We start from the raw sequence: 20000 nt of genomic DNA, 5'->3' as shown, positions 1-20000 counted from the left end.
TCCTTAGATTTCAGCAGTCATCATGGAGCTCATTTTGATGGCTACAGACAGTTAATACTTTCCACATACCATTAAGCGAATAAAAAATATTTAGAATTTGGTTGACTAAATGCAAATAAGATTCACACTGGAAACAACAGGAGTGGGGTTTCAATATATTATCTCATATTGGAGCCCTGAGAGTCTACTCTCTATTTAGAATCTTAATATCAGGCCTAACTACCAGAAGGACATATTATTCTTTTCACAGGGGAAAGAGCAAGTATCTACTGCAGCTAATAAGTAAATACACTTTTACAGGTATTTGACGACGAAAAAAACAAAAAAATGTTTTAAACAAATATTCTTACTTGCCTTTAATCAACTGTGTGACTGTTAATATAAACGTTCTCTAATTGCCTAAACCAGCTTGGAGATGATCTCAGTGTTACTCTCTGATAGGTTGATTAACTGATTGCTTGAAAACAATTCGTTCCACAAATATCAGAAAGCAAACAAATTTTCTTCCCCAGTCCAATTCAGTCGAGCCAGGATGTTTCTGAGATGGGCTCTTACTGCCCCTTCTTAGCTCTGGCCGGCTCCCTTGGCCTAGACCTCCCCAAGTCTCTTCTTTCAGGGCCAGATGTCCTCCTAGGCTCCTAATGTTGTGTTTTCTCCTCCTACCGCCACCAATACTCCCGGATTCTGTCGCTCAGTACTCTCAAGATCAACCTCTTGCACATGTCAGTTTTACATCTTACCTGACTCAGGATACAATTCTTGGCAAAGATGCCTTGGTCTCCCTTGGTTTCCTGGAGACACACAGGCCAGGAGCACAGATACAAAGTAACACAAAAAAACTCTGAAGAACCACCCACCAGCCTTCCTACCCCCGCTATTTGTAAGTGAGGCCCAGGTGATTAGGTTCTAACAGGACACAGCTGAATATATTTAACTGGATAAGTATTCAACTTACACACAATACATCTGTATCTAGTCTTATTTTCTTTTACTCTTACAAGGTAATAAATTAACCTGTTACCATCTCTTGGAAGCTGGCAGAAGACACGAGACACCTGGGTCAGAGACAAAGGACTATTATTCACAGCACAACAGAGAGCATGAGTATCATGTTTGTATAAGTTCTCCTCGTCCCAAAGTCTAGGGGTGGGCAGTGGTGCCGATGGGCCCAGATGGAAGCTGCACGTGCTGCCCTATGTCTGCATCACAGCTGAGGAACCTGTGCTGTAGGGAACCTTCTGCTTTATAATAAGTAGTAAGTGAGATTGCTCTTTGTTCCAGAGAAAGACATTACCTCATCCTTCAAGACTGCTCACTGCAAATACAACTCTAAGCAAGGGCCCAGATAAAGAGCATTCTTGGCACACCCAGTAAGAAACGGAGGAGCACAAGAAACATGTAGAGGAGTGTCTTCTGATTACCTGTGTATATTCCTAAATTTAGATAATTATCTTTATAGGGTTCATGGTCCCAGAAACTCCACCACATGAACCCCCACTACATCATGTCATGGAATACAAAAGCTGAGCATAGGCCCATCACTGGAAAGGAACTTTGAAACACCCCACAATTTAATTGCTTAGTCCAATAGCCCCATTTGGGATTCCCTCCAGGCACATCCTTCCCTCAAGACAGTGGCCTTTGCTTCTCATCCTAATCTTTCACCTCCTCCACCTTTGGAAAGTAGGATTAGAAATAAACAAGAAATTTAAAAAAAATAAACTAATAATAGAAGCTGGTCTCAATCTGAGCAAAACTTCAGTTCCAGAATCTTCATCTATACAGTTGAAGGAAGAAAAATCACCTATGGTAGTTCAGAAAATGAAAAACAAGGAGATAAAATTCCACTGGGCAAATGTTCACACTCTGAAAAGCACTAACTTTGGGAAGAAAGGCAACTTTCTTGTCAGACTTACACTTTTGACATCCCATACAGTGAAAACACAATTTAAAATGCTAGATTCCTTAAAGGTCAACAGCCCATAAATATCATTCATAACAAAATTTTATAAGTATACAAATACAAATTCAATTAGAAAAGTTGTAATTACCATCAGAGTAAGTTATATGTTAATAGGTTCATAAACATACCACTTGTACATAAAAAAAAATCTTTGCAGAGGGCCAAAATGGATGCTAATTTTGTTCCTAAGCTAAGAAAATTCCTTTAGATTTAACTAATTCATTTCAATTAACAATTATTGGGTAGCTACACTACTTTAGGTATTTTTCTAGTCATAAAAAATTGTATGCCTTTAACAAGCCTATAACATCTCTACATGTTATTTATTGGAACTACAATGTTCTACATATACTTTCACTAAAAAAAAAAAAAAAAAAGAAAAAAAAACCCAGGTAGGTCTGCGGCCTCAAAATGACCCTCTAGGCAGGCCATGAGAAATAGAATAGAGGGCTGATGAGGTCATGCCAGGAATGGGGATGGTGGACAGCTGCAGCTAAACAGGAAAGCAAATTAGGGTTCAGGAGAGTGGGGAACGGAGCAGCTGTCCTGGCCAGAAACCCTCAGATCCAGTTGCCAAAGGAAAACCTGGAGGTACAATCTCCACCAGTGGATGAAGGACAAAAGGAAACAAAAAACAAAACAAACAAACAAAACTCTGCTGTGAGTGAAAAGCTCTATTACACAGAATGCATCTCCCTAACAAGGAAAGGTGAGGCTCCTGGACGCCAACACCTTTCCAAGGTGATACTGAACCAAACAAAAGCTTGCACCTGCCCTGAGTTGTCATCTATTCTACGTTTGATTACAGTGTCAGTATCTACTGAGTGCTCCCCCCTCTCACGGGGTGCATGCATCATCTTATTGAACCTTTACAATTATCCCAGAAGTAGACTCACGTTTTGCCCAAAGGGTAGAGTTCAGAGCAATGGAGTAAATGTGCACAGTTACATGGCTTTGAAGTGTCAAGGCCAGTATTTGAACCCAATTAGTCTCCCTCTTAACCACTACCTTAAACATGGCAATATTCTCTGCCTAGCATGGGGGTTGGGGGGACAAAAAAAGTTAAATTATATAAATAAAGAAGCTATGGCCCATTTTTTATATCATGTGAAGCTAATAATGCAAAACAAAATAAATTCCATGGGTATCTGCATTCAGTAATAAAAGTACCAAATAGAGGGGCACCTGGGTGGCTGAGTTGGGTTAAGGGGCTAACTTTGAGTCAGGTCATGATCTCACAGTTTGTGAGTCTGAGCCAGCATTGGGCTCAGTACTGACAGCTCAGAGCCTGGAGCCTGCTTCAGACTCTGTGTCTCCCTCTCTCTTTCTCTGCCCCTCCCCCGCTCCGCTCTTTCGCTCTCAAAAATAAACATTAATAAATAAATAAACAAACCAAATAGGACCTATATAAATTCACAGATTAAGGTTATCACCACAGAACCTTCAAACACCGAATAGCTTGTTTAAATGAAATATGAACAATTATTAGAGATGACAAAGAATTTCAAATAATACCTACACTATCAAGCTTAATCTATTCAATATGCAACGTTATGTGCAAATTAATCGAAAAGCTTTGTGTTTCTGCTAACTTAAAAGCCACATATGGAATCCATATGAAGCCAAGCTTTTGGGTCTGCTCATTCCAAAGCATAAGAGTAATACATAGTAAATAACCCAAATACTCACTTAACACAAGCAAGGTTGATATTAATCAGAATGTGCCAAAACTGTTCAGAAGAACCAAACGGAGTCGAAGTACTAGCACTTGGAAACTCCGGCAATTCTGTGCACCCACGGCCTACAGGTAGCACAAGCCAACACCGACCTCATCCTAGGAGAATTCATAAATGCTAAACAGATGTCTTCCTTACCATCCTCAGTAGGACGCAAAATCCACAAGATCTCTCCTGCCCCCTCTGCCTGTTCTCCCCGTGCAGCGCTGCGGAGGCTGCGTGAGCCCCCTGGGACGCTAGGCTCCTGTTTTATAGCCGATCCCTGTTTTATAACAGGGTGGGCTCTGCTGAAAATCTTGGTTGCGGAAAACAAAAAAAAAAGATTCACTTATTAGAAGCTGGGGGGGTGGGCAGGGAGGCAGAAACTTAAATGATTTTTTAGGTCCTTTTCAACATAGATGTACTTAGATGATATAAAGAGGGCTGCAAAAGACCAGTGAAAAGATACTTCCAATACCCAGGCTCTAAACAGACCCACCAAAGAACACTGAATAGCTGCACAGCCGTTCCTCCTGAAAATAATCCCAACCTTCTGTTCTGTAATCAGCAGGCTGTTAACCTTTTTAAGGAGTGAGAAAGAGATTCACCTTCACTGAAAGCAAAAATCCCTGTCTTCACAATTCTGAAATTAAATTCACAGAAAGAAGAGGGGCAAGGCAGGCGATATTCAATAGAAAGCTCACAATTTTAAAAAACTGCATTTTGAAAGGTTCTTAGCAATAATTAATGATCTGTTGGTGCCTTCAATTAGGATGTAGTAATTTTATAGTTCAAAGAGTTCATTTTCCAGTCTTCATTTAAGAGCCAAAAATATAATCAGTCTTTTTTTCTGTTTATGCCGTAGAGACTAAAACCGATCTCTGATTTTTTTTTTAAAGTAGGCTTTTCACCTGGTGTGGAGCCCAATGTGGGGCTTGAACTTACGACCCCATGATGAAGACCCGAGCTGAGATCAAGAGTCAGATGCTTAACTGACTGAGCCACCAAGGTACCCCTCTGGTTTTTAGTTTTGACTTAAAAAAGTTTTTCATTTGGTTTGTATAGTTATACTACATAGTCATAAAAGAAACTTTAGTCTTTTATCATAAATAAAATTGTTTGGAAGTCATATGGTCATTTTAAGCTTGTCTTTCTCCAAAGAAAGCACATATCTATTTACAAAAAAAAAATCCAAGGATATAGATCAATATTTAATATTCATGAAGGATATATATTGATAATCTATTGATTTATATTGATATTTTAAAATCCAAGTATATCAATATCTAAGTAGAATACTTGTATTTCACAAAATATAAAATATTTCTATCCTCTTTTTAGTGGCACCAATCCTTTCATTTTTAAAATACTGATTCTGGATCTTAAAAAAACAGGAATAAAACATGATTTTCAAACTTTTATGTAATTGTTTCAAATCCTCACTGGAGAGCAACTTTAAAACTCTCACAGCATACCGTAAGAACATTCGGGATTATTAAATCTTGCAGACCCAGGAAAAAAATGAAAATGCCACATATAATTAGATCATCTAGCCATCTCTTCATTCAATTTATTCTTTCCAAAACCAATAGACAAAGCTAAAAGAACTGGTACCAAATAAACACTATTTTCCCTAGGATTCCAGTTATGAGATTAAAAAAATAATACTAGGTAGCATTTGTCACATAAGTTACCATGAGGGCAGTTGCCACACATATTTGGATAAACAGGGCACCAATAATAAAACTGGTACTCAGAAATTTTTCAGTTATCTTTTTCTGTCTACATAAAGGTCATGTTGAAAAACATTTAAAGCTAAGAGCCTGGGTTTTGGATTTTTGTTTTTCAGTTACCTACCACTGTAACTCTTTCGTTTAAAAGTACAGGGTTTTTCAAATGCCTAAAGCCGATCTATTGATTTTTTTTTTTTTTTGGTTGTGTGGAATTGATGTTTATTCACAAGGTATTTGTTCTGTATGTTGAAACACTTATTCTAAATGTTATCCTGAGGGGGGAAATGCAGATAAAGTCAGAAGAAATGCTTAAAAGCTATTGATGGAAGGGTGCCTGGGTGGCTCAGTCAGTTAAGCGTCTGACTTTGGCTCAGGTCATGATCCTGCTGTTTGTGAGTTCAAGCCCTTCATTGGGCTCTGTGCTGACAACTCAGAGCCTGGAGTCTGCTTCAGATTCTGTGTCTGTGTCTCTCTGCTCCTCTCTCCCTCTCTCTCTCAAAAATAAATAAACATTAAAATATATTTTAAGCTATTGATGGAAAAGCACATTCTTTTCCTTTACAAAATTAAGTAACTGAGGTCTGTTAAATTCAAATCATTGTAAGAGACTACAGTGAAACCCTAAAATGGCTTTTTGTTTGTTTTGGGGTGTTCACTACTCTCCGAGTATTTGACTAAGAGTCTCCATTTTTGTATAATTGAACCAAAAGAAAGTATTACCAGGATTGTGGTGAATTTCTTTTCCTTCAAAAAATGTACATTAGTGTTGCTGTATTGTTTTTACAGTAGGAAAGTATAAAGAAAATGCCCTTTTCTAAAAAATGCATCAAGTAAATGGACTCATTCCAAATTGAACACAATCCAGAGCAACTTGAAGGAAGAGGAAGGAGATGGAGACATAGAAGGAACCCACGGAGATAGATCTCCTCAGTTTTCAAGGTTAACTTTCTATTAGCCTGAGATCCAATTTTCCAAACCATTTTCTTTTTTCTGCCTAAGATGTAACTACTCACTGGCCCTGGAGCTAGCAACTTTTCAAAATGGGAGGTACCTCTCTTTTTTCCCCAGACAGGAAACAGAACCTGAAGTAGGCAAAACTTTCAATGCATCTCCCCAACCATTTTACCTCTAGGGATTCATCCATCTCACTAATAGGTTTTTAGCTTACAAATGCATGCCTTCCTTCGAATTACTTAAAAGCAATGCTCCCCAAAGTAAGATTCCCTGGTGACCTGGGGTGCCAGAATAGACCCTTTTAGAATACAGCATTAAATAATCTTGAGTAAGAAAGTCATTTCCTTTTCAACTCTCTTTTAATCTTCTGGTCTAGTCAAGGAGAAAGTCTCCATTTGATGCCAGGATGTCGAACACTTTGTACACTTGTTAACCTCTACTGTAACAAAGGAAAATAAGCCTCCAACTAAGGCCCACCAGCAGGCACCAATCACTACCTAGAAGTTAATAAGCCAGATTATTGTTATTGTATGTATTTGAATTGTGATATTTTTGAAGTTTTTCCTTAATAAATGTATTTAAGGTTTAAAAGCAGAATTGATTTAAAAGAAAAGAGTAAGTTTGCAATGGTCTAGATCCTTGCAGTTCAAAATGAGATCAGTGGACCGGCCACCGTGGCCTCACTGTGAGCTTATGTAAGTGCCAGATCTTTGGTCTCTCTCACGCCTATTGAATCAGAATCTGCATATTAAACAAGATTCCCCGTGTGAACTGGATGTACATTAAAATTTGAGAAACTCTGAGGTGGCGCCAGAGTTTGTCCAAAACCATGCAGGCAGCCTGCAAATGACTGGACTTTGGGGTTCGCTTTTGGGATTATCAGGTGGCCATCTGATAATGGCCAGTTTCCATGAACCCATCCTCCAGCCCTCACGGAAACTGGCTAGCACAGGTCAGAAGGACAAGGGGATAAGTTCAGTGTTTGCCAATGGGAAATCACAAACCATCAAAGGATTGTGAGGTCAGCAAGGGAATCTAAACCAATAGTGTTGGGCATGTTGCAGGTAGGCTAAAATTGCCTTAAATATGCTCCTATAATATCCTGTTGTGCTGCACAGATCATTCTTTTTGACCAGTGATTGCTACAGTAAAAATTCTACTACCCTCCCTTTCATCTCTCCTCCTTCCCTTTCGAGGGCTGGGGTTTTCTGTACACCTCCCACATAAGAATGAGTGACAAGGCTCCTTGAACCTATTAAGTTAGCACGCCCTGGTCTTTTCTCCCAGAGATGAGCCCAACTAGAGAGAAGATTATGCAGAAATTAGGACATGCTGAGGCACCTGGGTGGCTCTGTCAGTTAAGCATCTAACTCTTGGTTTGGCTCAGGCCATGATCTCAGTTTTGTGATTTTGAGCCCTGCATCTGACACATTCTCTTTCTCCCTCTCTCTCTGCCCCTCCCCTGCTCACATTATCTCTGTTTCTCTCAATAATAACTTAATAAACTTTAGAACAGCCTGGGTCTTCTGTGTCACATGACACCATTGGAGCTGAAAGAGCACAGCACCTGATGTTTCCCATTACTGCCCCAGAGAAGTCACACCATCAGCCAGTCACCAAGATGGGTGACCCTTTAGTCACTGACCAGGTAGTTCAGGCCAAAATTCTACTTGTGCGTCAATTCGAAGGCCCCTTCAACAATCTAAAGAATTTTTCTGAAATACAGAGTAAAACAATGACCAAACGATACAGGGCTGATGATACCATAAAAGCTGAATATATGTAGTTACAGTCATCTAGATATTTTCAGAATATCCAGACTCAACAGATGTTAATAAAAGACTTTTATTTCCACCAGGTGTTAGGCCTAACACCAGAGTTCAACATCAGAAACTCAACTGTCCCAGCACAAAACCCTAATACAAGACCAAGACCATGTGTGTGGTTTTGCAAAGAAAATGAAAAGGGAATCTAAATGGGTAAGGAAAAAGGGGGAAACTAACAACAAACAATAGATGCAAATTCATGGTCTGGTATCCATGATAAGAATTACATGCCATTCATTACAATGAAAAGAATACTGTGAACATTTGTTAGATCTTTTTTTCCCTTTAGTTATTTTGGGAATGCGCTTATATAGGCAGAACACTACAGAGAACAAAATATATATGTTACAATGTAAGATTACTTGAATGGTTCTGAAAGAAGTTAAGAAAGAAAACAAACAAACAAAAAAAAAAACCCCACCCACCATGGGTGTTGAGGAAAACAGAGTAATAACTGGTAATACCTAATGAATATTCCAAGCTGCTCATACGTATTAACTCCCCTAATCCTCAGGACTCCAAGACAGATGTTGAATCTTAATACTACTAGTAATAACATTAATTAATACTATGACTAAGAGCGCCATTTTGCAGATGAGGAGGAGACTGAACCGAAAGGTGACGAAATAACCTAAGGAAGAGGGCTGGTTTAGACACACGTGAAGTCTAAGCTCCTCAACACCAGACTCTTCAGCCTCTTCCTTGCAAACCCACGTCAGGATGCACCTTTTTCCATCATTCTCGAATACAGTCCCACATGAAGGATTTTTCCAAAAGGTCAATGACCTGGGGAGTCTGCCTCCATTAAAGGGCTGGACCATCTTTACAGGACTATACCTGAACACCAGGGAACTAGCTTTTGGCATTAAATGCTTCAACAGTGATTAGAACTACTTACTTGGCGGAATTAAGTTTTAAGGCTGCTTCGGGGGAAATATTAACAGCTGGGGGAAATTTTTGTTGGAAGCAAAACATACTTTGAGAAATGCTTAGCTCAAGTATTCCCCTTTTATTAGGACTACTTAATGAAGTACAAAGTATTAAAATAGCTGGCCTGAATATTTATTAGAGCACCAGCTGTTCCCTCCAGATTTTTAGAAATTCAAGACTTCGTGCCAAGTATAATTTAGAAAAAAATCTCAACAAGTAAAAAGAGCCCTAAGTCTTATAATACTTCTCTAAATAGTAAACAGTAGCTGGAAGAGGTATAGAACATCACTTTGTCTTTTCAATGAGTGGAGCCCAAGTGTTTTGCCATCCACTTCCTAATACTACTTGGTTATTGCGGTTGGTGATTACAGTACTTAAACATTATACCTTGCCTTTCATAATTAACAATCCTTTACATATAGATACCATCAGTGCTAACCACAGAATTCATCCACCATTCTGAGTCTTTTTTTTCTCTTTCTCTTTTTGTTTTTTTTTAAGTAGGTTTCATGCCCACCATGGAGCCCAGTGTGTGTCCCAACATGGGGTCTGAGATCAAGAGGTCAAGACCTGAGCTGAGATCCAAAGTCAGACTCCCAACCAAGCCACCCAGGCACCTTTTTGCTTTCCGTTTTCAGAGACGTGTGATAACTATGCCCCAGTAACACAATTCAGAGGAACAATTTAGAATTTATTTCCAAATTTTGTTTCTTTCAAAAGATTTTCACTTTAGGAGCCCAGCCATAATCAAACACCTAATTTTTTTAAAGGGGGGAGGGGAAAGGAAAAAGTCAAGAAAATTATTTTTAAAAATTCATTATGCACACTCTGAATATTCTACATTGAAACTTTCCTTTCTAAAGTAAACTGACAGGGGTGCCTGGGTGACTCAGTTGGTTAAGTGTCTGACTCTTGATTTCAGCTCAGGTCATGATCTCACAGCTGGTAAGACCGAGTCCCACATCAGATTCTCTGCTTGAGATTCTCTCTCTCTGCCCCTCCCCTGCTCACACATGTGTACCTGTGTGAGCGCATGCACACATGTCACTTGCTTTCTCAGAATAAATATTTAAAAAATTTAAAATTAGTTAAAAATTAATAATAGTAAAAAAAATAAACTGACAAATACCAGGTTTGGGTCTCCTGTGTTGTGTTACCATCAGCTCTGTGATGGTGCCACAAATGTGGGTATAGGAGAAGAAATGCCACTGCAACGGCATTACAGCCATGAAAACTGCCCTAGAGACAAAGAAAGCAATTCCTTCGCCCCCCCTCTGCTGCCATCCCTAAATGAGAGTATTCAAGGGAATGGGGAAATGGGGAAACAAGAGAAAGCCCCAGGAAAGAGAGGCTGAAAGGAAAAGCACCTTGGCTAGGGAGGCTGATTTTTGAAAGGAAGGACAGTTCACTATCAAGCATCTGCGGTTAGACCCAGTCCACTGCCCTGAAGTGTGCAGGGCAGCTAGGGCAGAAGAACAAAATGTCTATTTCTTCACTGTTCCTGTCGAGTAAATAACTAGCTTCTATCCCTATATGATGCTAATTTTTAGCATACTAATTGCAGCACAAGAGGTTCTGTTTAGCAGAGATTTTCTCATTTTGTTTTTAGGACTTGCAGATTTAAAAATAAACTGGCATTTTTGGATTAATAAAAAATTCCATGAAGGACAAAATAGATTGCATTATTTTTTTCTCATAAGCAATGAACACTAGCTTCATGTGTTGGTGAAATCAGTCACTCTTTGGTCATGGCTTTACACTACCCGCTCCCAGCTCCCCTAAGAGCCCTCTCCAGACAGCAACTAGAAGAGATGCCACGTGTTAGCAAGAAAAACAAACCAGAGCTTCTCAAACTCAGCTGGACGTTAGAAATCACCTCCAGGTATTTAAAAACAAAACAAAACAAAACACACACACACACACACACACACACACACACACTCAAAACACAATACCAATGCCCCATCCAGGACCTACTGAATCAGATCCCCTGGTGAGAAGACTAAAATTTCCTCACAACCTACTAATTATGCTGCTACATCTATAAAGAGGTGAAATACCAACTTACCTTACAGACGTCACTCTAGTTAGTGAGAGGGACTTCTGGACATGAAGAGATTCACACAGGAGAAGGACCCACACAAGGAATAATTTTGTTAAAACATGCTTTGACCATCAAGATTCAAAAACATCTGAAGGCTGGAATGGTGGTTTTCAATGTTTCTTTAAGGGGTAGACCCCTCTTTTCGCACAAAATTCTTCACGGTATCCCCAAATATAAACCTAATGGCTGAGTTCTCAGGGCAGAAGAGAGGTCACAGATACTCCCGGTCTGCCCAAGCACACGTCAAGGAAGCCTCGGGCTTCCGGCAGCACGGTCTAAAAACTGCTGGGCTGGAATAAGACATGTAAATGGGATAAGCATATAGCAGTAAATCTACATTCAAATAATTAACTAGAGGGTTAGAGCTGCTGATTAGCACTTAGCCTAAAAAGATGAGTTTGACAGAAGTTCACCTGAAAAAGAAGTGAAGGTTTCATTTCACTAGAAATTCACTTTGAGCCAACAATGTTCTCTGGCTGCCAGGAAAAGCCTGTGTGGTTCAACTGAGGTTACTCACTACTATTTGTATTGAGAGATTTTCCTCTTACTAATAAGCACCTTCATGTGCGTGCTTCCCTTTAATACTGGATAACAGCTCGATGAGATATTGGAATTATCTTCCCCACATCTGAGATAAGCAACTGAGGAAATAATTTGTGAAAGTAACTTACTCAAAGACAAATCCAGGTGGTAGCAGAGGCTTCTAGCATGGTCTTAGAGACTTAAGAGGAAGTTCAAGTGTAACAGCCCACGGCTCTCTGCACAGTTGGAACAGAGAGTGAAGAATCTGTTCTGCTCTAGTTGTTACATTAATGGAAGTGTGTCCAAATGGGACCACAGGCAGAGTATCGTGACAATGGCAAAGGACAATCTGGAAACTGTACATGAAGAATACATGGAGGAATTTAAAGCTGGAAAACAGAACAGCTTCTAAAGATGGAAAACAGAAGGTCTAGGAATGACAAAATTCCTGTTTTTAAATAATGAAGGGTGACAGAGAAGGGAGGTAAGTTTTGTTTCATATCACAAAAGTGTCACATAGGCTCTTTCCCTTCTCCTTCTGAAAAATTCTGTCCTAAAGCCACTAGTTAGGACCAAGCAAGGTAGGCCTTTGTGTAGGGACAGGTATGAGGAGGGATGTGGAAGCCCAGAGCATGGGATCAGAGTCCAATCAGAGTGGGAAGGGTGTTTTGGGGTCCAGGGTTGTGGCATTCATGTCACAGCACCAGCAGGTAAGGAGGGCACCAGGAGAAGCTGTGAAGACTGGCTACATATGAAGAGAACTTATCAAATAAGTAAACTGTTAGAAAGAATGGAAGCCACAAATCTCACTATCAAAGAAGGTATTTACAAATATAGAAAAGGAAAAACCTAGAAAAAACCCTGTGGTATCCAACAGGGATTTGAGGTACCACTGAACTCATGATTTTCAAACTATAAATATATATAGAAATGCATACGTAATGTATGTATATGTGCATATACGTATATACATACATTCCGCCCTTCTATCTGCTGAGAACTCCCAGGGGTAGTGACACCCTCACAGCAATGAGCACACTTAGCAACTAAATCATGGCTTCTAAATACCATTCACTACTCAAAGGAACCGGGGCTCCTTGGAGAAATGACTGATATAATAGATGACACCCAACAATTCTAAGATGAGCTTGGAACATCTTGTTCTGCCAGAAAGCACAGAAATGCTCAAAGAATGATGGGAGTTAAAGGGCACAGGATGCAGCATAACATCAAAGTAAGGAGAGTAACAGTTTAACTAAAACGTACTGAAGGAAAGTAAACAAGTTCTTACTGAGATACATAAATTAACAGTAGAAATTTTGCTGAGAACTGGGCTATTTATGTTGTTTGGATATAACCTGTCACAAAATATGTACCAATTACAAAAGGAAAAAGAGTAACTTTATGGCAAAGCAGCTTTGGCAGACCACACTTTAATCAAGGGACCATCAACAGTAACACGACAAACAGAAATCAGTGCCATTTGATGGGAGGCAATGAGATGAACACAGCACCATTTCGGTAGTTTTTCTACCAACGATGCACAGCCTGTATCTAAGAATGAGAAAATGGAAGACAAACCCAAACAGAGGAACATTATACAAAATAACTGGTTTATAAATCTTCATATGTGTCAAGATCCTGATAGAGAAGGACTGAAAGAGATAACTAAATACAGTGCATGTTCTGCATTGGATTCTTTGCTATATAAGACATGATTGGAACAACCGGGAAACTCGAAAGAGGTCTGAGGATTAGATGATGGTAATGTATCAGTGGTAATTTCTTGGCTTGGATGGCTGCACTGTGGCTCTCTGGGAGAATACCCTAGTTACAGGAAATACACACTCACGTGTTGGTGTGATGGCCACCTTCCGGGCAACTTATTCTCACATGATTCAGGATAAGAACAAATTATACCACATGCAATTTCTCTGTAGGTCTAAGATTGTTTCAAAATAAAAATTAAAAATCAACCACAGTAAATTACAAGGATGGGAGTTACAGGGAAGCAGAATTACATCTATTTGGAGGGCAAATGAAACTCTAATGATTAAAGTGGTCCAAAAACAGATCCATGCTTACTTACATGGGTTGGCAGGATGTTACAGGGAAGACGTCTCACTGAAGTTAGAGAAGATGACGCCTAGGTACTTTCCAATGATTTCATAATTTGTTCGTTCAACAAGTATTTATTAAACATCTACAATGTTTCAGACAATGTGCTAGACACTGAGCTTATGAAAATAATGGAAAGACAGTCCCTGTAGGTGAGGCCCTTATAATCCAAGACAGTCATCATGTCACATATAGAAAGAAACATGTGTCCTCAATACTCTACTGTCTTTGTCTTTAATAATCCAATTTTCATTTATGAATTTTCAACAGACTACACATAGTTTATTATACTATCATATTCTCTAACATTTTCATCCTAACTCTTTGTGCTAGTGGGTGGTGTTAATTGAGGCATATGCAAAAACTTTATCACTTTTCAATTATGAACAGATGTAAGTGCCTTACTTGATGTTTTATTTTAAAATTAAAAGCATCTTCTAAAATAAGTTTCAAAGGAGAAGCCAGGGCTATCGTTACTAGAGGAGACTTAATACCCAAAAAGTGAACTCTGACACCTTCTTCAAACAGCTCAAAAATCACTCTGTGCTCCAATTTCTTCATCTGTCACAAAGGTGTCATAATATGCTTGTAAGATGCTTTGAGATGCTTAGAAGAAAGAAATCATAATTATAAAGCTTTGTTAAAACACAGGTAGCTTTTACCTTATGCCTGGGACTAATTGTGGACATATTAAGACAGAGTGAGTCATTTTAGCTCACCTTGGCAATTTGATGCTGGGTGGAACATCATTTGGTTTTCTAACTTTTCCCCCTTTGCTTCATTTCAATCTTCCAGGGATATCATCAAGTATGAATGCTTCAGTGCCTTCTCACTGACCCAAGAGTGACCAACCAGACCAAGCAGGTTCAGTATTCAATTACTCTCCCTGCTGAGGTCTGTACACCTTCCTTACACGTTTCCCATGTGACACTTTCATAACCATATTTAGCTTTCTTCCTACCATCTCCCTGTAATTCAAAAGGCAATTTAGACTCCCATATGGTTGCCATCGAAGCTAACAGATGTCTAGCAAATTAAAACAAAAATTATGACTTATAAACTGCTGATGTATCGTCATTCCAGAACATCTTACAATTTATAGTGAATCATAAGATAAGGCTTCCTACTTGATGCCCCCCCAAGGTTCCCTAAATCTCTCTCCTCTCTCAGTTTAAGCCCTGTGGAAACAAATTAGATGCAACATTCTGCCATCAACCCAGGACAAAGCTTCTCTTAAAGACACAATGTAATATTTGAAAGCGCATCAAAGAGAAATTTGGCCTCAAGTATCCAAGGCTGTTCTAATTGTTGTACTGTAAAGAGAAGAGAAAACCCAGTTGGTTTTCCCAAGTCATTCAAGGTTTCCAATCATCCATGGGACTTTTTCCTAAGTGACGATTAAATTAACTGAACCCATTTTATTGAATCTTTGGCAGATCTTAAGGGTATTAATATTGCCTGATGATGATGATACCAAAGTACCAGGCTAAAGTATTCTAGAGTGCAGAATGGAACCAGTATAAAGTCTACAGACAATAACAATAATGATATTCACCATGTGTTGCATATTGAGACATTGTACCGGGTAATATGTTATCTCACTGAATCCTTGAAACTATAATTCCATTAAATAATGTGATCCTCCCTTTATAAACAAGAAATAATGGCTCAGTGCAGCAGAATATATGTTCCAAAGATGGCCAAAAGCCACATGACCTTGACTTTTGTCCATAAAAGGTGAAATTTCTTTCTTCACCCCCTTGAAATTTAGCAGGCTCTCTGTGTGCTTTAATGAGTAAAATAGACGAAAGTGACAATGGGCCAGTTAAGTAGTCTTTCAGTCTCAGAGACAGGAAGAAGCCACCAGTAGGTACTCTAACCAACCATCCCGGCTGCACTCTGAGCAAGCATCAACTCCAGTCATGTGAGTCCACCATCCTGGGCATCATACCACAGTAAGACTTCACATCTACTGCAACTGCCCGAGAGACCCCAAGTGCATTGCCCAGATGAGCCTGCTCAAACCACATAACTTTGAGATAGATTAATAAAGTTTTGCTTTAAACCTCTAAGAGTTGGGGGTGGTTGTTGTACAGCAACAGATCAATACCAGAATCAGATCAATTTACTTGCCTACAAACAGTTAAGTATTAAAACCCAAATCCAAAAAAGTCCAGGGCAAAACATCTAAGTGAGGCGATGTAGGGGTTCAGTACCCCAAAAAAGTGACTTTAAAAGAAAACTCCGTCTCTTCCCTCACCCACCTCAAAGCAGCCTACGGGTTTTCCAAGAAATGTCCTAGTATGGTGACACTCTCAATAAAACCATTTCCCTTCTGGCTTGAGCTCTTCCAATATTAAATAGGGAAAATGAGATTTTCCCCACCACCCTGTGACAACTAATGAGAAAGGAATCTGTACAAGATGTTGACTTTGTTACTCAGAATATCATACCACTGTTATATAAAAGGATTCATACACACCAAACTGTAACTCTAATAATAAGAAAATATTTAATGACTCACAGGACTACATTTGAGATTCACAGTTGGGGACAGGGAAGAATGCATACTACACCAATGAGTGAATAAGCCAAGAAGAAAAAAATGAAGTAAGAAAATCAATCTTCAGACAAGTCTCACTAAGAGAAAAAGTCTACAATTTAACAAGTATTCCAATAGATGCTATTTTCATTATACATGAGTGCCCATCTCTCGCATTTTTCTTCGCTAGCCTATTGGAACGTGACAGACACATTCTTTGTCAGAACTAGAAAGAACCTTATGATTCATCCAACTCCTTCGTTTTAAGAGCTGGGAAACTGAGGCCCAGGGCAATTCACTGACCAGCAAGGAGTCGACTGCCCATTAGCACGAGAACCAAGTTCACAGTGCCAGTGCTCCCGCGTATTATTTCACCAGAACTATGCCTCCAAATGTCCTCAATGTATTTTAAATTTATTTTAGCATCTCACAGTGTGAAAATGAAAGATTCGGAAGCCATGCTCTCTATTATCAAGCTCTTTTTCATAACTGTGTAAGAGCAGAACAGAGTCTGACCGGAGGGTAACTCTGTATCGGGCAGAGATGTGCAACTTTACAGAACCAAGCTGCCAAGTTACTGACCCCTGTTCTTCAGTCACTAACATCTGAGTCTGAACCACTATACTTTAATCGAATGTCATGGTTACCTTCCTGCTGCTCATGACGAGAGACTGGTACAGACAAACTGAGAGATTTAAACATGAGGTAATTTTGGGGGGGGGGTTTAATGTTTATTTTTTTGAGAGAGAAAGGGAGAGAGAGGAAAAAAAGGGGGGAAAGAGGGTGGGAGAGAGAGAGAGAGAGAGAGAGAGAGAGAATGAGCAGCAGAGAGAGAGAGAGATGTATCTGAAGCAGGCTCCAGGCTCTGAGCTGTCAGTGCAGAGCCCACCCAATGTGGGACTCACACTCACAAACCATGAGATCATGATCTGAGCCGAAGCCGATGCTTCACTGACTGAGCCTCCCAGACACCCCAATATGGGGTAATTTTGAAATAGACAGCAGGATAGGAAAGATATGAAGGGGCATCTGGGTGAAAGGCACCAGGCACGGAAAGGAGGGAGAAAGTGTACAGAAAGCAGAGAAGGGCCTTAGAAGGAAGGCTTCCACTGGGGCAGCTTGTTTAGTTCCACAGCCTAGGTCTCCTTTCAGGCTTCCCATAAAACTCCCGCCAAAAGACCTTCAAAATCAGACAAGATGAAGCTCTATTCTGGAACTCTCTATGCACGCATTCTGTAATTCTTTGATGCTCTCCACAGTTCTAGTGCTTCTGCTACAACGCCAATCCATAGAAAATACTGAATTTTCCTCTGTACACTATACAAAACTACACCAAACTGTCAGGGACACAGGCTCAAATCCCTTTCTTTCTTCTCCACCTCCTGCTATGAAACTACAGAGAAAGCCCCTGGGTGCTTTCTGCTGCCTGGTAGCTGAAACATGCAACTTTTCCAAGTGTTCAAGCAGATTCAAGAGGCCTGCACTCATTGCCTCAACACGGTCCAGTCTCGGTTCAGTAGTCCCTGACTCTCAAAGTCACAAAGTCGCAAGGTCCAATAAAAGCAAAACACCTCACTCAGAAACGTGACTGCCCGCCACTTTTCAACATTTTCCAGGTGAAAAAAAAAAAGAGAAGCAAAGAATAATAATAATAATAAAAATAATAATAATAATTTCTTCTTCCTGTAACTGTAGCATGGAGGGGATGACTACTCACAGGAATCCCATACAATCTCTGTCAAGGAAAAAAAAACCTGCCTTTGAATGACTAGATATAATATTTATTCATGTTCTCCACCCCCCCATTCTCTTTATTGAGTCTTGAGGACAGATGATATCCTGACACAGAAAGTGGTCTCCAAACCCATGCATTTCCCTTTGCAAAACATGCAAACCAACGCAAGACACTTCAACAGAATATAGGAAAAAAATGTTAAAATAGCTTTGTCAATGTGTGTAGGGAAAAAAAACGAATATAAAGAGCTCTATTGATAACTATTCTCATAGAAGTCTATGTTTACAGCAAATGGCTAAAATTAAAGACCAATCAAAATAAACACATCCTGTGTGCATACGGTGTGGACTATTACTGACCCACCGTTGCGTTATTGTTTATCTCACACTGAACCTATGCTGAATAGCAACTTGGTAAACACCCCCAGACAGCCACCATCTTTACTTTCCTCGGGGGGGGGGGGGGGGGGGGTACATTAAGGAAGAAGATGAGATGGGATGGGGGTGCAGGCAGGAATAACACAGTCTTTGAACCAACGTGCTCTCCTTGCCCTAGTGAACTCTTTGTCTCGTTGCTGAACACGTTTGTGAAATCAAGGAAAAGAATCCAAACAAAACAAAAGAGTAGGCATCCCAGCATAATTGCAATAGGTGCCCAGCACCCTGTGGTGCCAGCAAAGCCAGAGCGTGGTTTGCATCTTTCGTTCAAGCATTCGCTCTCTCCATACCCCCAATAAAACATGTCTCACATATTCTCTCTGCATTTTTCCAAGGTTTCCCCAAAACGGCCCGCTCGGTTGTCACTCCTTAGAAAAGGAGGACGTGAGGCATGAACACACTGAAACACGCTGATGGTGACTTGTTAACCTGACGATAACATATACATGGAAAATTAAACCCTCCACCCCACACGCCCACTGGCCAGTCCATTATGCAAAAGGAGCGCTTTCCCGGAGATGGGGAAGAGCTCTCGGGAAGCGTTATTTACGTGTACATTACAGAACCATATACCACCGCATCTGCATCCTACACAAAGCCCGAGATGGTGCAAGAAGATACACGCTGAGCATGGCACAGACCAGCCGCGGCAACACGGAGCCAAGCCCTTGTCCAATCAGATCCCCGTTATAAGGTGGACCTCAGGGTCGGCTCTGCCCGATTAGCCTTCCCTATTATGACACCACGCTCTGCCCAACATCCATATCCCACCGGGAGCAAATCTAATTCGTGCGGTTGCTCATTTCTCCAACTGCCGAGCCCTTTCTTTCATCTGCATCCCTGCTATTCGTCCCTTAAAAAGCCACCCCAAGGCCTGGGTGCCCCTTTCCGGCTCCGTTTTTCTTTTTACCTCTTTCCACTCCTAGAAAGGATTAAATGTTTATCTCTCCAACGCGCAAGCTGGAAAGGCGGAAGGCAAATGCCTCTCCGTGCTCGGGGAAGCGCCCGAGGGGCTGCGAAAAGTAAAAGCAGCAAGCAACGTGGGGGAGATCGCCGCGGATCGATCGGCCACAATAGTTGAAATCCCAGAAGCGCTCCAACTTACCCAAAATATGACATTGAAGCCAAAAATGAAATATTTGATGCAACAACTGACTTCAGGACCCTTGTAGTGCTTCCCGGACATCCTCTGGGTTCATGAAGACACTTGCCCCGGCAGCCCGAGTTTGGAGCGCCGGAGCACCGTCGTTCGGAGCAGCCCGGAGGGGAACAGGGGGTCTGGGACGCAGCTCCGGGCCGCGGCGCGGCGGCCGGGGCTGAGCCGCACGGGGACCGACCGGCGGAGAGCCGCTCTCGCACCTCCAGCCCCCTGCGCGTCGAGGCCGCCGGAGCCGGGGTGGCCGTGAGCGGGCGGAGAAACC

General features: G+C 40.7%; 1 protein-coding gene across 1 annotated transcript in view; it reads right to left on the bottom strand.

Moving 5' to 3' along the window:
* The window catches only part of TSPAN5 (tetraspanin 5), a 166261-nt gene extending 146267 nt beyond the window's left edge, over positions 1–19994 (bottom strand). Inside the window, exon 1 of the mRNA XM_029942927.1 lies at positions 19685–19994. Coding sequence (XP_029798787.1) covers positions 19685–19765 — 81 coding nt within the window. The 5' untranslated portion in view covers positions 19766–19994. The remainder of the gene's footprint in view (positions 1–19684) is intronic.
* Positions 19995–20000: the final 6 nt, after the last annotated feature.

This window comes from Suricata suricatta, chromosome 1 (assembly GCF_006229205.1).
Source record: "Suricata suricatta isolate VVHF042 chromosome 1, meerkat_22Aug2017_6uvM2_HiC, whole genome shotgun sequence".
Taxonomy (NCBI): Eukaryota; Metazoa; Chordata; class Mammalia; order Carnivora; family Herpestidae; genus Suricata; species Suricata suricatta.
The sequence above is the reverse complement of the archived record's forward strand: the minus strand, read 5'-3'. Positions and strand labels throughout refer to the sequence as shown.